The sequence below is a fragment of the Danio rerio genome, chromosome 6, assembly GCF_049306965.1.
Source record: "Danio rerio strain Tuebingen ecotype United States chromosome 6, GRCz12tu, whole genome shotgun sequence".
NCBI lineage: Eukaryota > Metazoa > Chordata > Actinopteri > Cypriniformes > Danionidae > Danio > Danio rerio.
In genome coordinates, this window is record NC_133181.1 from 42,290,838 (window position 1) to 42,305,955 (window position 15,118).

The 15,118-nt window shown below is 34.4% G+C and overlaps 1 protein-coding gene across 5 annotated transcripts in view; it reads right to left on the minus strand.

The window, feature by feature from the left end:
* Nucleotides 1-372: 372 nt before the first annotated feature.
* pfkmb (phosphofructokinase, muscle b) overlaps nucleotides 373-15,118 on the minus strand; it is a 58,205-nt gene continuing 43,459 nt past the window's right edge. For 3 of the 5 annotated variants that reach the window (XM_073953118.1, XM_073953119.1, XM_073953117.1), the window contains 16 exons: nucleotides 14,461-14,569; nucleotides 14,276-14,371; nucleotides 14,109-14,201; nucleotides 13,737-13,862; nucleotides 10,425-10,489; nucleotides 10,282-10,345; nucleotides 8,213-8,359; nucleotides 8,052-8,122; nucleotides 5,760-5,847; nucleotides 5,484-5,636; nucleotides 3,285-3,449; nucleotides 3,132-3,193; nucleotides 2,889-3,000; nucleotides 2,675-2,774; nucleotides 914-1,019; nucleotides 373-832 (listed from right to left, as the gene is read on the minus strand). In XM_073953118.1, the coding sequence (XP_073809219.1) occupies nucleotides 697-832; nucleotides 914-1,019; nucleotides 2,675-2,774; nucleotides 2,889-3,000; nucleotides 3,132-3,193; nucleotides 3,285-3,449; nucleotides 5,484-5,636; nucleotides 5,760-5,847; nucleotides 8,052-8,122; nucleotides 8,213-8,359; nucleotides 10,282-10,345; nucleotides 10,425-10,489; nucleotides 13,737-13,862; nucleotides 14,109-14,201; nucleotides 14,276-14,371; nucleotides 14,461-14,569 (1,693 nt within the window). In that variant the 3' untranslated portion in view covers nucleotides 373-696. The remainder of the gene's footprint in view (nucleotides 833-913; nucleotides 1,020-2,674; nucleotides 2,775-2,888; nucleotides 3,001-3,131; nucleotides 3,194-3,284; nucleotides 3,450-5,483; nucleotides 5,637-5,759; nucleotides 5,848-8,051; nucleotides 8,123-8,212; nucleotides 8,360-10,281; nucleotides 10,346-10,424; nucleotides 10,490-13,736; nucleotides 13,863-14,108; nucleotides 14,202-14,275; nucleotides 14,372-14,460; nucleotides 14,570-15,118) is intronic. The other 2 variants (NM_001365336.1, NM_001089417.2) reach the window with 1 other exon arrangement.

Here is a 15,118-nt window from a genome sequence, read left to right on the forward strand (position 1 = left end):
AATACAACCTACAATTTGCTTTTGTTTTTTTTTTTCAATTTTTTGCTTCTCTTAATTTTTCCTCTTTTTTAAAATATGTATTTAATATTTTTCTATAACATACAAATTTGTCTATACTAGTTTTTGGACCATTATCATAAGTTATGAATATAACTAAGTTATATATAGAATATATATATATATATAGAATATAATAGAATAGAATTTATATATAAAATAGTTACAAAATATGAATTTAAAAGATAAACTTGTGTACTTACTGTATATATGCTGAGCACTGTAAACTGATTTTCTCTGGGAATGCTGATGTTAAAATGACTGCTAATCTATCACCTTTGTTCAGTGAAAGCATGTCAAATTAAATCTACTAGCTGCATTTAGCATTGCTGTTTTATTCATTCCCCAAACAAAATACAATTTATTTCAGATGTGAACATCAAAAAAATCTCATATTTTTGTAACAAACAAAACAAAAACAAAACAAGTTGTGGGTATTTAAAGGGACAGTTCACCAAAAAAATGAACATTCTCTCATTATTAACTCAGTTATGTAAACTATATTATATTGTATGCTCACATGGATTTGGAAGAACATAAGTGTTAATCAACATACCATTGTTTCATATTAGGATCATATTAACTTGTGTGTGTGGGTGTGTGTGTGTGTGTGTGTGTGTGTGTGTGTGTGTGTGTGATCTAGACTCCTCCTCTCTTCTTGATAACATGCTCCATCGTAGCAGTCTCTGAGGTGTCCAAACTGATCTTGTATTTGGCCAGAATTTTGAGAATGGGTCTAAGCTTCAGCCACCACTCAGTCTTCGGTATACGATGTCTGAAACATGAACAGAATCAGGAAGATTTCGCTCAGTGAATGACAATGTGTGTGAAGAGGTGAAACTGAGGGATCACTCACTCAAAGTCAGTGTCCTCCTTGAGATCAGAGAGAGGCTGGAAGAGCATGGCTCTCTTCCTCATTCCCAGGACACAGGCAGAGTCCGGCGTGTTGGCAAAGATACGGCCTGTTCATACAGTAGGGAACCATGTTTATACAAAGACAGAAAGGGAATGTTATTCACACACATTTACAGGCAGGTTCATTAAGATTAATGTAATGTACCTTCCACGAAGACGACACACTTCGAGTCCTATTGTTTTTTTGGTAACACTTTACAATAAGGTTCATTAGTTAATGCATTTACTAACATAAACTAATCATGAAGAACACATGTACAGCATTTATTAATCATAATTGAACACTTAGTAATGCCTTATTAACATCCAAGTCCATGCTTGTTAACATTAGTTAATGCACCATGAGTTAACATGAACTAACAATGAACTACTGTATTTTCATTAACTAATGTTAACTAACATGAACAAATACAGTAGTAAATTTATTGTTCATTGTTTGTTCATGTTAGTAAATGCATTAATTAACATTAACTAATGAACCTTATTGTAAAGTGTGACCGTTTTTTTCATGCAATAAAGGTTGTTAAAAATGCAATATTTCACTCCCGGGTTCAATGTCAATATCTTGGCTTTTATTTTTCATGACCTAAATATCATGCTTTGCATAATTTTAAGTTGTTGTTTTTAAATAGCCATTATGAGAGCAACAATGGATGATTTACCTCACTTTTTGAAAATAAATGAGAAGAAACAACTCAGTCTAACACATTTTAGTCTTTGAAGTAGTCATTTTGAAGCCAAAGCTCTTAAATTGACATTTTCTTGTCATGTCTGCCTTAATTAACAGGTACAACTTGGTGACTGACAGAGTGGGAAAAATAAAATGTCACTAAAAATAGCCTAAATATAACAATAACCATAACTATAACAGAAAAGGTCATTGGGGAAGGTGGTAACAACAGCCATTAAGTTGTTGGGAATAAAACTAATGTAGTATTGATAGTATATACAAAGAAAGAGTACTAAAAAAGACTTCCATAATTGTCAATAATAAGAGACTTTTTCCTTTTTCAAACACCTTCCAATTGTTACCATCGTGTCATCGATATTGTGTTCACAAATGTGTAAAAAATAGGAAAAAACTCATTCCTCAGTAGCAGTTGATGGCCAGTAGACTGGATATTTATTTAGGGTAGGGGTACCATGTTTTTATATGATATATATATATATATATATATATATATATATATATATATATATATATATATATATATATATATGCCAAGTGTGATATGTCAGATGTCTCTGTGAGTGTATACTGCAAATGAAATTTCCCTATTGGGACAAATAAAGTTAACTAACTAAGTAAATAGGCAAAATGCGTAAAACAACATAATAAAAACATAGAAAAACTAAATTTTGATAAATGTAAAAATTTAATTAAAGCTACAAAAAAGTCTCTGATTTGAATTCCATAAACTGAACAAAAAATATAACAGTTCCTGACTTAAAGTGTCTAGAAAAAAGCATTCTGAAATACCATAATATTTCAGAAATCACAACTCACACAATTTCATTCTGCTTATTCCCTTCTTTACTACTAATACAAATTATTAGACAGACAGACAGACAGACAGACAGACAGACAGACAGACAGACAGACAGACAGATAGACAGACAGATAGATAGATAGATAGATAGATAGATAGATAGATAGATAGATAGATAGATAGATAGATAGATAGACTGAATGATTGATCACCATGTCTGTAACACTCCTTCAGTTTATCTGTCAGCCACAGCACAGCTTTAGCTCCCATCTTTGTGCCAAAATTTCTATCAAACGGTGTAGGGGTTCCACCCTGACAACATGTTTGTAAAAAGTTAATAATTGAGAAATATGACAAGATATAATACAAGGTATCACAATATAGCAATGTCAAAAACACATCAAACTCAGTACTGTACACCCAGACCTGCTGCATGTGGCCAAGAACATTTTTGCGGCAGTCAAACACTCCTTTGCCCTCTTCTGAGTAGAGGTTGAAGAGAAAATCTGTAGTGTAGTTTGCATTACATTTCTCATTTCTAAAGGAAACACAGTTTTATGTTATTTAGAGTGTTGGCACAAGAGTAGGGTATCTAGATTACAGCAGAATTTGTCTGAAATATTATGTGGGAAAGCATGAAATGATGCAGAAACTGTGAAAACGGCAAACCTGAGGATGAGGCCTCTTTTCACTGTTGTCTTCATCTTCTCCAGTAAGTGCTCCACGTTGGCCTATTTCCCCAGGCAGATATTTAACAGTTAAAAACATTGACACATAATATGCATACAAACAACAGCCTCAATCTAACCAAACACATCTTACCTCCAGGTCATGAATGCCAAAGGGGTCTTCAAAGACGTACGCAGCGTCAGCCCCTGCAGCCAGTCCTGCCATGGTTGCCAGATAACCACAGTATCCTCCCATTGTTTCAATGATGAAAACCCTGCGCTTCGTTCCAGCAGCAGATTGCTTGATCCTATCGCATGTCTGAAAAGACACAAAAACATGATCAAGCACATAGGACCAGATTTCCTTTTGCCATGAAAAATTACACTTTTACTAAAAAACTATATCTAAAAATAGCAAAGAAATGGTGTGACTAGAGCCTAAAACGGGCCAAGTTCATACAATTAAGCAAAAATAATCAACTTTATGATACTGGTGTTCCCATGTACTTAGTCATTTTGCATATTTGTATTTTACTTATGTTAGTTCCGCATAATTTAGATGTGCAAATTTAAATTATGAAATATTATTATTATTATTATTATTATTTAGGCGAAAGATTAAGCAAAGTTTAATCATAATTTATCGCATGCAAAATAAAAGTTTGTTTTGACAATGTGTGTGTGTTATATATATATTTATTTGTTATGTTTATGCTATACACATTATACAAAATTACATTGATATTTGAATTAATATATAATTTGTATCATAAACATACACACACATATATATACACTCACCGGCCACTTTATTAGGTACACCTTACTAGTACTGGGTTGGACCCCCTTTTGCCTTCAGACCTGCCTTAATCCTACAAGGCATAGATTCAACAAGGTACTGGAAATATTCCTCAGAGATTTTGGCACATATTGACATGATAGCAACACAGTCGCTGCAGATTTTTTAGCTGCACATCCCTGATGTGAATCTCCCGTTCCACCACATCCCAAATGTGCTCCATTGGATTAGAAATGATAACTGTGGAGGCCATTTTAAGTACAGTGAACTCATTGTCAGGTTCAAGAAACCAGTCTGAGATGATTGGCGCTTTATGACATGGCACGTTATCTTGCTGGAAGTAGCCATCAGAAGATGGGTACACTGTGGTCATAAAGGGATGAACATGGTGAGCAACAATACTCGGGTAGGCTCTGGCGTTGATATGATGCTCAATTGGTACTAATAGGCTTAAAGTGTGCCAGAAATGATCCCCCACACCATTACACCACCCCCAGCCTGAACCATTTGTACAAGGCAGGATGGATCCATGCTTTCATGTTGTTGACGCCAAATTCTGACCCTACTATCTGAATGTCACAGCAGAAATCGATACTCATAAGACCAGGCAACGTTTGTCTAATCTTCTATTGTCCAATTTTGGTGAGCCTGTGCAAATTACAGCCACAGTTTCCTTTTCTCAGCTGACAGGAGTGGCACCCGGTGTGGTCTTCTGCTGCTGTAGCCCATCCACCTCAAGGTTGGACGTGTTGTGTATTCAGAGATGCTCTTCTACATTTCGGTTGTAACTAGTTGCTGTTGCCTTTCTATCAGCTTAAACCAGTCTGGCCATTCTGGCTAATCACCGTCTGGCACCAACAACAATGCCACGTTCAAAATCACTTGAATCACCTTTCTTCCCCATTCTAATGCTCGGTTTAAACTGCAGCAGATCATCTTGACCATGTCTACATGCCTAAATGCATTGAGTTGCAACCATGTGATTGGCTGATTAGAAATTAGTGTTAACAAGCGGTTGGACAGGTGTACCTAATAAAGTGGCCAGTGAGTGTATATAAAAGTGTTAAGTAAAAGCAAAACTTTTATTTTGGATGCAATTCGTAGTGATTAATGTTTGCCCGGCACTATTGTTATTATTATTATTAAAAATGTAGTGTCTGGTTTGCAGTGTACTCAATTTTTTTTTGCCTGTTTTAAAAAAAATAATTAATCTAGTCAAACTGGAGTTTCTGATTTAAATGCAAAATTTATGAGAATATTAAAACTAATCATGCAACATGATTTAATAAAGCTTCGATTTATTAGTATCTGCATCATTATGTAACACAGTTATCTAAATGTCATAATTGGCTACGCCTGTTTGTAACCCAAAAGTCATTTGCTCTGCTCTTGGTATAGACTATGCTGGTCAAGAACTTGTGACTTGAAAAAGTTGCATCTATTACTAGGATTGCCCTGTTACCACATCTGTACACTTATATATTTCAACCTTATATTATGTATGCATTTAAAGATGCATATGTCTGTGTGCCTGTGCGTGTGTTTGTTTCTCACAGTTGTGATAGTATTAAGCGCAGTATCAGCACCAACGCTGAAGTCTGATCCAGGAACATTATTAGACACAGTTGCTGGAATAACAACCAGAGGAATACACAACTCCTCGTATTTTTCTCTGGCAGTCACTAATTCCAAGCCTCCAACAAAGGCCTACACAAAAGAGAAAGACACAGTGTGTGAAAAGTAAACAGCATGGTGAGGCAGCAGGTATACAGCTAAAAAATGAAAATATTTGATGTTCCACACTGGCAGAAGAGTTTGAGATTTTCTTACTTCAAATCCTCCAATGATGACCAGGGCATGGATGTTAAACTTGGCTATATTCAGGCTGATTTCTTCAATCATATTAGCCGGCAGTGACCTACAGGGATAGATGAAGAAAAAGGAGAAGCAAAAACAGCGGGTCTCATTTACTAATATTTATAAATGTATTTTTAATATTTATACACACATTTGAACTTCTCTTGAAAACTTTTATATTCACAACACATGCGTACGCACATGAGTTTGTTCTTAAACCTGTTCTTCTGTCAGTGAATTGTTCAGAGTACATTAAATCAAATTAGAACTAAGATGACACAATTATTTTTCATTCACCCTGTAAATGACATATCTAATTACTGTATATGGTTCTTTCTACAGGTTTATAAGGCCCCAGACATAAATGAAAATCACGTAAATGTGGTTTATGTTGTTCTTGAATATTTTTGTAGATAAAGTTTAAATATTAGTATGTAAGTTTTGATGAATCCTGATTTATTCATGTACCAGTCGATTCGAATGTTATCACTAGATTGAATGGGCTTTATCAGTGGTTATCAGCTGATAGATATGGGCCAGTATGGACTACCCCTACCCCAACCCTAAACCCAATCGTCAAAGTAATGTAAAAACATCTGGAGTTTTCTCTATTAGTATAGTGAATTAACCATGTGGATAGATGATAACAGCCTTCTGAGCTAGTAGATGCAGAAGGCCCCTTATCTAGAAGGCCCATATCTATCAGCTGATAACCACTGATAATGCCCATTCAATCGACTGATAACATTCGAATGTTAAGTCATAATATACTCGCATTTCATACTTGAGAATTTACATTTAGTTAAACATATTTATGAATGCAAAAAAATAAAGAATAATAAAAAAAACTTTTTCATGACCTAAAATCTGAAAACAGTTCAATTAAAATGTATATATTTTAATAGCAATGTCACTTTAATGTATTTAAATTTATACAACAGTTCTGTCTGGTTCTTGAATTGGATTGGCTGTAAGATTTTCTGCAAAGAACAGCACTCGTACCGCCTATTCACCCTTCACCCTTGTGCATTACTCTGACCGCATTCAGCAACAAGCAGAGGACACTCTGGACAAATATTGCTGCTGTTGTACAACATAATGTACTTTTGAGGCTTTTTTTTAGGTGAGAAGGTAGTTGCAGTTTAAGCAGTTTATTTATAATGATGAGTGCCTATTTTAAAATATTTATAATTTTGGAGCATAGGATTCAGTGCATTGGCCGCCATCAGCCTGTCTGAGCAAACCAAAAAGAAAGTGATGGCTGACGTTCCGCCACAAGCTGGCGAAAGTGACTAGAGCATAATAAGTGCTTAGGGAAGAAAAACTTAATTTTTTCAGTGTAAGTTTCAAACTATAGCTGAAAAAATTATTATAAATCAGGTAAGTGACATTCTGAGTCGATCTCTCTGTCTTTTGTATTTTGTAGTGCTACATTTATGCCACATAAACTGGTAGTGTTTGCTTTGCTCTGGCCTTTTTTAGGGTTAATTATTGTGAAATACCCATTTCATCAGAGAAATACTGGGAAATCTCTGTAGATTGATGGCATTTCATGCAGTTCAGCCTTATGAGCAAAAATTTGACCTGCGTACTAGAGTCAATGCACACTTCCCACCAGTGTTGATATAGAGCCATATCGAACTGCTACTTGTGTGATATTGCTCATGTAAGATAAATCACTGAGTGTGTCTGTGAAGTTTAAGCTCTTACAATGCTTTCAAACGTTTGTGTGTCTCTTTATATGCAAATCAAGTGCTGCTCCCCACCCCCTTTTCTAGAAGAGGGCAGTACCTTTACAGTTTGTGCTTTGTATACCCAGACAAAATAATCTACATGCATTCTAAAGCCCCCAGATCAACGGTTTTCTGAGCAAACAGAAACATAGCTCGCATGCAGAATGTCAGTTGTCAGATGGCTCATTAGATTCAAAACAAAAATAAAGTTGAAAAGGTGATGTCAAAAGCACATAAAAACAAAAGTTCAAACAGTTATGGTTTTATCTGTGAAAGTAAACTGCTAGGGAAGAAATTGCTTGTTTATCAATAAATCAGATACGCAAAACTCCCTTTTAAGTAGACTTTTTTCATGCTCAAACAGCAACAAAAAGCACTAGTGAATGTTGAAAATGTAAAAACAGCAGGCCTTGATGCACTCCTGCCAAATAATTCTTATATTTAAAAACAATAAAACTTTCTTACTGAACCCAAACTTTAAACACTATTTTAAAACAGTAAAATTTACAGTAAATGAGTATTTTTGTTGTACCTCTTGGTTCCTAAAATAGATCCACCTTTGCCCGTCCAGCCTCCCACATAACCCCATGCCATTGGTTCAATCTGATAGGTGCGAGAAAAAAAGATTAATACAAATTGAATGGATTTCTTCATGTGAACTCATCGATTCCTTCTGTATGTCGAATACTTTACAGTTCCATTTGCGAGTCCCTCGAAGCCGTCATGAACAGCCAGCATGTTGTGTCCTTGAAGGATGCCGATCCTGACTGCTGAACGGACTGCTGCGTTCATTCCTGCACAGGGAGCTCCCACATTCAGAATAGCTATGTTTATATTACTCTAGAGAAAAACACAAAGACTGAATGAAAATATACAGACGCTTTATATTAGATCTTTCAAATATTTTTAAAAGAGGACTTTTTCTGCTCACTAAGGCTGCATTTATTTGATTACATTTATGAGATTTGCATCATAAGTCATAAACTCAGTATTTAGTTTCACATGATCCTGAGAATAATTGCTAACATGATGATTCATTTATATAAATTTGAATGAATAAAGGCTCAGCATTGAGCAAATGTCTGTTCACCAATAATAATAATAGATCATATATAAGGATTGTAGTAATGATGCTAAAAAAAAACATATTTCAACTCCAAGAGCAAACTGCATTTTAAATTCTATTAGAAATAAAGACTCTTATTTTAAAATTAAATAATATTTCAAAATATTATTGGATTTATCATATATATTTTTTAATTATATTATATTTTTATTTGACCTTAAAGCAACACAGAGCAATACAATAAGCAACAACAACTATAAAGACAAAAAGGGAAAGGCAAACAAAACAAACAAAACAAAACAAAAAAATTAAAACATTGTTACATCAGTTCCTCCAGTTTATACATAGGTTAACAATGTTACACAGATATTTTTATGCCAGTGGGCACAGGCAATATGGCGATCTTGCAAACAATGACAGTGTCATCCTTTTAAACTGTTATCCTTTACATTTGACAGATAATTAAAAAAAGGTTTCTGGGTGGCTTTGAAGCCAGCAATGCTATCAGAAAGATTTTGTCTAAGTCTCTCTAAATGTAAAATGCTAGAGAATTAAGAAAGCCAGGATTTAAAAAGTGGTTTTGATGCCTTTTTCAATAGACAAAGCCACCATACTATATTGGACAGCTTTTTAATTTGATGACTGAACCCATGAAGTGAGTCAGACCAATCAAAATCAATGATTGCTGAATCAGAGGGGAGGTCACGAGAATAAGCCTTAGAATCGGAAAATTTTGCTCTAAAACCCATAGTTTTGGGCATGACCAAAAAAGATGTCCCAAGGAGCCCTTCTCAGATTTTTTTACATTACATTTGTTACATTGATTGAATGAATTTATTAAGCTTAACCATAGAATAATGAAGCCGATGTACTAACTTATATTGGATTAGTTGGTGTCTTGAGTTAATAGAACATGTATTTATGACCTAGATACACTTTTTCCAGTCCTCATGGGTAATCTGAATGCCTAAAACTTTCTCCCAGGAATCTTTCAAAGAAAAGTAGATATATCGAACTGACAAGTAAAATCATATTTATCATATTTTTAACGGTGAACTATTTTTCAGTACATTTAAAGAAATAATTTGGGCTAAACCTAAACTGGGTGGCACGATGGCTCTGGTTAGCACTCTCATATCACAGCAAGAAGGACGCTGGATCAAGTCCCGGCTGGGCCAGTTGGCATTTCTGTGTGGAGTTTGCATGTTCTTTTCGTGTTGGCGTGGGTTTCCTCCGGGTGCTCCGGTTTCCCCCACAGTTCATAGACATGCAGTATAGGTGAATTGGAATAATTAAATTGGCCATAGTGTATGAGTGAGTGAGTGTGTATGGGTGTTACACAGTAATGGGTTGTGGCTAGAAAGGTATTCGGTGCGTAAAAAATTTGCTGGTTAAACTGGCGGTTCATTCCACTGTGGCAACCCCTAATAAATAAAGGACTTAGTCGAAGGAAAATGAATGAATAAACCTAAACTTTCTGTATCTTGACAAATTTTATATAGAATGCATATATCATCATGCATCATTTTCAAGTATGAATTTAAAAACTTGGATGAGAGTTGATGGGTTAAACAATTGAATGCAAGCTAGGTTACTGGAAACACAAAAATAAGAACAAAATTAAACATTTCCAAACTTTTGACATATCATGTGAGTCTAAAAAAAGGCTTTAACTGAAAGGCTGAATGATACAAACCTTCACATCTGGGGCCGTCACATGGGCTAAGAGTTTATATGTGTTCCAATTGTTCTCAAAACTCCTGCAAAGGAGAATTAGCAGATCAATTACGCGTTTAGTTAGTAGCGTCTAAAAGAGAAAGTCAATGATAAAGAGCTTACTTTCCCCTGAGCTTAATAGCTTCCTCAAATCTGCCCTCGGCCATGGCTTTGGTCACCTCTTTTGTCTAAAAAAAGGCACGAGAAGATGTATTACAAGTTAACTAATTTATTAAGAGTGCAAATCAACAAACCAAACATTTGCATCAATATGTCTCAGCAACAAAAATTAAAAAAACTAATTCATTAACTGTGATGTAAAATTGCACTTCCATTAAAAGAGCTTTGGAAACGTAAGATTGTTTTTAAAAGGAAGCAACACTTGAGTCAAAATGATCTGTTGTAGAATAAAAGCTGTTCTCTTGGTCCCAATATTTGGTGTTTTGAACTACATGATAACAATAATTGAATAAAAAGATGAATTGTTGGATGTGACACAGTCATTGTGTTTATTTTGTAGGGCAAAATACACTTGCTGTTATTACACTGTTAGACTTTGCCTCATTTTCACAGTTATTTACTGCAAAAACGCTCAGTAAAATACCACATATATACTTTCCAGTTCACTACAGTAATATGGAGCAATTTTAAAACTTTTAAAGTAACTTACTGCATATGAGGGAATTTGAGGTATTCTACTGTAATCAAACGTAAAATGTAAATAAAAAACAGTTAAAGTACTGTAAAAATTGTCATACTGTAAAATTAAAATGTGGTAAATGCCATTTCATCATAAAAAGAAGTTGCTGTCTATTTTACTTTAAAAAATTAAATTGCAGTAGGGCTCTGCTACTGTAAAACACATTTACAGGTAAGGTACTGTAAAGAGACAGTTGCGGTAAATTGCTGGCAACAGTGTACCGCAAAAATACAATAAAATGTCCAACAGGGTAAGATGGGAAGCTATTTTAGGGATACTAGTTATTTTTAATTGTAATAAAACTTCACAACATTGTTTTTTACTCTCATTTTTATTATATGAGTGCATGCTTTGTCAGCAAAAGATGTTTTAATTTAAAATGAATATTAAATTAAAACATTTTAACTTTATTAATATTTTCATAAAAGTACACTTTTAGGTCAACATGTAAAATACTTTTTACTTTTAACAAAAAACATTTATTAATCTTCATTAAAAATCCTTTCAACAATAACCAATTCAAACTTTTAATATCAGCAATGTATTCACCAATATTATTTAATATAACCAAGCCAACGTCAATTAACAAACAGCTGTAAATTAAAAAAAAAAAAAAACATGATCCTTATTTCCTTTCACTTTTTCTTGTTCACTCAACTTTTGAAAATATCAGCTGCACTGACCTAAAAACGTTTTGTCAGTAATACAAAAACATTTAGCTGGGTAACATTAGATTATTAGTTTTCTGGAGAGGTCAACTACTCTGTAACAAAACTTTTTAAGTTGTGCCAACTTAATATTTTTGTCTGCAGAACTGGAATGCCTGAAGTTGAGCAAGAAAAAAAAACATAATCCTTATTTTCTTTGGTTTATTCTCATGTTCTCAACATTTCGTTTTACCTTAAATTGATAGGACAGTAGAGAGTATAGACAAGAAAGTTTGGGGAGAGAAGAGAGGGGAAGGTTCGGCATAGGATCTCGAGGTGGGAATCAAACTTAGGTCGCCATGAACAGCAAAGTGCCATGTGTTGACGCACTAACTACTACACTATTGGCACTAATGTGAACTTTTGAAAACATTAGTTGGTTGTACTGACCTAAAATGTCTGAAGTTGAGTGAACAAAAAAACTCATTTGGAAATTCGTACTAAGAAATAACACATCATCAGAACAAATAAACAATTGAGAAAACTAAAACAAAGACAAACGTTGACAAAACAATTATTAGACACAGAATTAGAAACAGGACAGAAGGCAAAACACTAATAACAGTAAACAAGACAAGGATCAAAACATGGCAGGACAAACCGGAAAAAACGCTTTGTATTCACATGTGAAGCATGCCTTCTTGTTTTTTCAATTGAATTGTTTGTTCTGATAATGTATTAAGTTTTTTTGTTTACTCAATTTCAGACATTTTAGGTCTGTTTTCAAAAGTTAAGTACAAGTCAGCATTTATGGTGTAGTGGTTAGTGCGTCGACACATGGCACTCTGGTGTTTATGACAACCCGAGTTCAATTCTTGCCTCAGATCCTATGCCGATCCTTCCCCTGTCTCCCCACTCTTTCCTGTCTATACTCTCTACTGTCATATCAATTAAAGGTGGAAAAAATGTCGAGTTCACAGGAACAAAAACTAAAGGAAATAAGAATTTTTTTGTTGTTGCTGTTCACTCAACTGCAGGTTCATTCCAGTTCTGGAGACAAAAAATGTTAAGTTGGCACAACTGTTTTGTTACAGAGTGGTTGACCTCTCCAGAAAACTAATAATCTTATGTTAACCCAACTAAATGTTTTTTTATATTATTGACAAATACTTTTAGGTCAGTGCAGCTGATGTTTTTAAAAAATGAGTGAACAAGAAAAAGTGAAAGGAAATAAGGATTTTTTTTTTTACTGAATTTTATTTGCAAGCTTATTAATAATTGTTTAACAATACTGTACCACATAAATTACTGGTACTTAATGCATTGACTAATGTAACTACAGAGGAATGTATGTGTATTCATTATAAACACAGTATTATACAATATAAAAAAATTATTACACAAATAAAAAAACAATACTTTCATATACTTTTCTTAATTGGCAAGCAGGACATTTTATTTGTGTTGAATTTGATTGAGATTACCACATCAAAACATGTCAAAATGTAAAACAGTTCTGCAGCAGAGTAAAGCTGTGTGTGTATAGTTCAAATCTTTATTAGCCCCCCGCATACTTTTCCATAATTTCCGTTAAACAGAAAGAAGATCACATTCAACACTTTTCTAAACAAAATAGATTTATTAACTCATTTCTAATAACAGATTTATTTTTATTGTTGCCATGATGACAGCACATATAATTTTACTTGATATTTTTCAAGATACTAGTATTCAGCTTAAAGGGATATTTAAAGGTTTAACTAGGTTAATTAGGCAAGTTAGAGTAATTAGGTATGTCATTAAATAACAGTGGTTTGTTCTGTAGACAAGCAAAGCAAAATATTGCTTAAGAAGGTTAAAGATATTGAAAGACTTAGTTGAACACCTTAAAATTTATTTAAAAAATTAAAAACTGCTTTTATTCTAGCTGAAATAAAACAAATAAGACTTTCTCCAGAAGAAAAAATATTATAAGAAATGCTGTGAAAAATTCTGTGTTCTGTTAAACATCATTTGGAAATATTTGAAAAAGAAATAAATTCACAGGGAGGCTAATATTTTTGACTTCAACTGTATGTGTCTCCTCACCACTTGCACACACTCCATGAGGGGCAGACGAACAGCCATGTTTCCAGACAGACTGACCACACAGGCAGGGGTGTCAGGAGTGGCTTCCAGGAGCGCCATCACAGCCTCCACACCCATCCTGCTGCCCTGAGAACAACACAGAGCCGTTTACATCTAAAATTGTATACAGTACATACAGCCGCCCATTGACCCTTCCCTCATTAGAAAGTGGTCAAAAGTGAGACATTTAAATAGAAAATCTAAAAGCTAATGTATCACTCTTGTGATCTGATCCAACAAAACAGAGACAGCGAGTGGAAGATGTTACTGAAACCATATTACAGATTCATCAAATAAACAAAAAATACAAAAAAATAAAAATTCACATCATACCAATATTCTGTCGAAGGCTGAAGGTGTTCCTCCTCTCTGCACGTGGCCCAAAATAGTGGCCCGAGTGTCAAAACCAAGCTTCTTAGTCACCAGCTAAACAAACACAAATAGCACACTAAGATTCTGTGAATAAAACTAATCATTACAGCCTTTTTTTTGCATCTCACGTTCTTGATAATGTCACAGGTGATGGGTTTGCCGTGTCGATCCAAAGCTCCTTCGGCCACAATGATGACATTCAAACGATTGCCAATGCTTCTTTGCTGGACAATGGAGAGAATAATTATATCAGACAGATCATAATGTTGATTATGGTGATAAATAAGGTTGATGTAATGTGTGTAGATGTTACGTAAGTGAGTCTCCTGCACAGATGGTCCTCCCATCCTTCATCTGGGGGCATTTCGGGGATAAATACCCAGTCAGCACCACATGAAAGGGCAGTGACTAAGGCCAAATACCTGTAAACACATGTAAACATTTGCATACACTCTTAAAAGAGTGAAAATAAACACTGGATTATGCTAACCAGGATTATTATACATTGAAAAAAAAACTACCGCAAAGACATTATCCAGTAATTATAACCCGTAAACACAATGCAACAAAGTAAAAATTTTAAAGTGACCTTTTATGCAAAAATCACTTTTATAAGGCATTTACACACCTAGTTAGTTGTGTGGCAAAAGTGTGTGAAAATAGCCAGCCTCTAAAGGTAAACATTATTTTTAATAATAACACTTGATATAAACAGTCTGCAGAAAGACTTTGATTGACATTCTCCCTTCATACATGGCATCAGAGGGGAAAAGCCCCGCCCATTAGTAATGATCTCTCACTCATTAGCATAAACAGCCCTGAGTAAGAAGCAGCCATTTAGAGTTTTGGCACCGTACCTGCTTAAGATTATGTCAGCCACTAAGACATTTTGCCAATTTTAGTTTTAACAGAGGCATTTGAAGCAACTCCTTTAAAGCTCCTCCCTCTTTTGAATACAGTACAGTCTGATT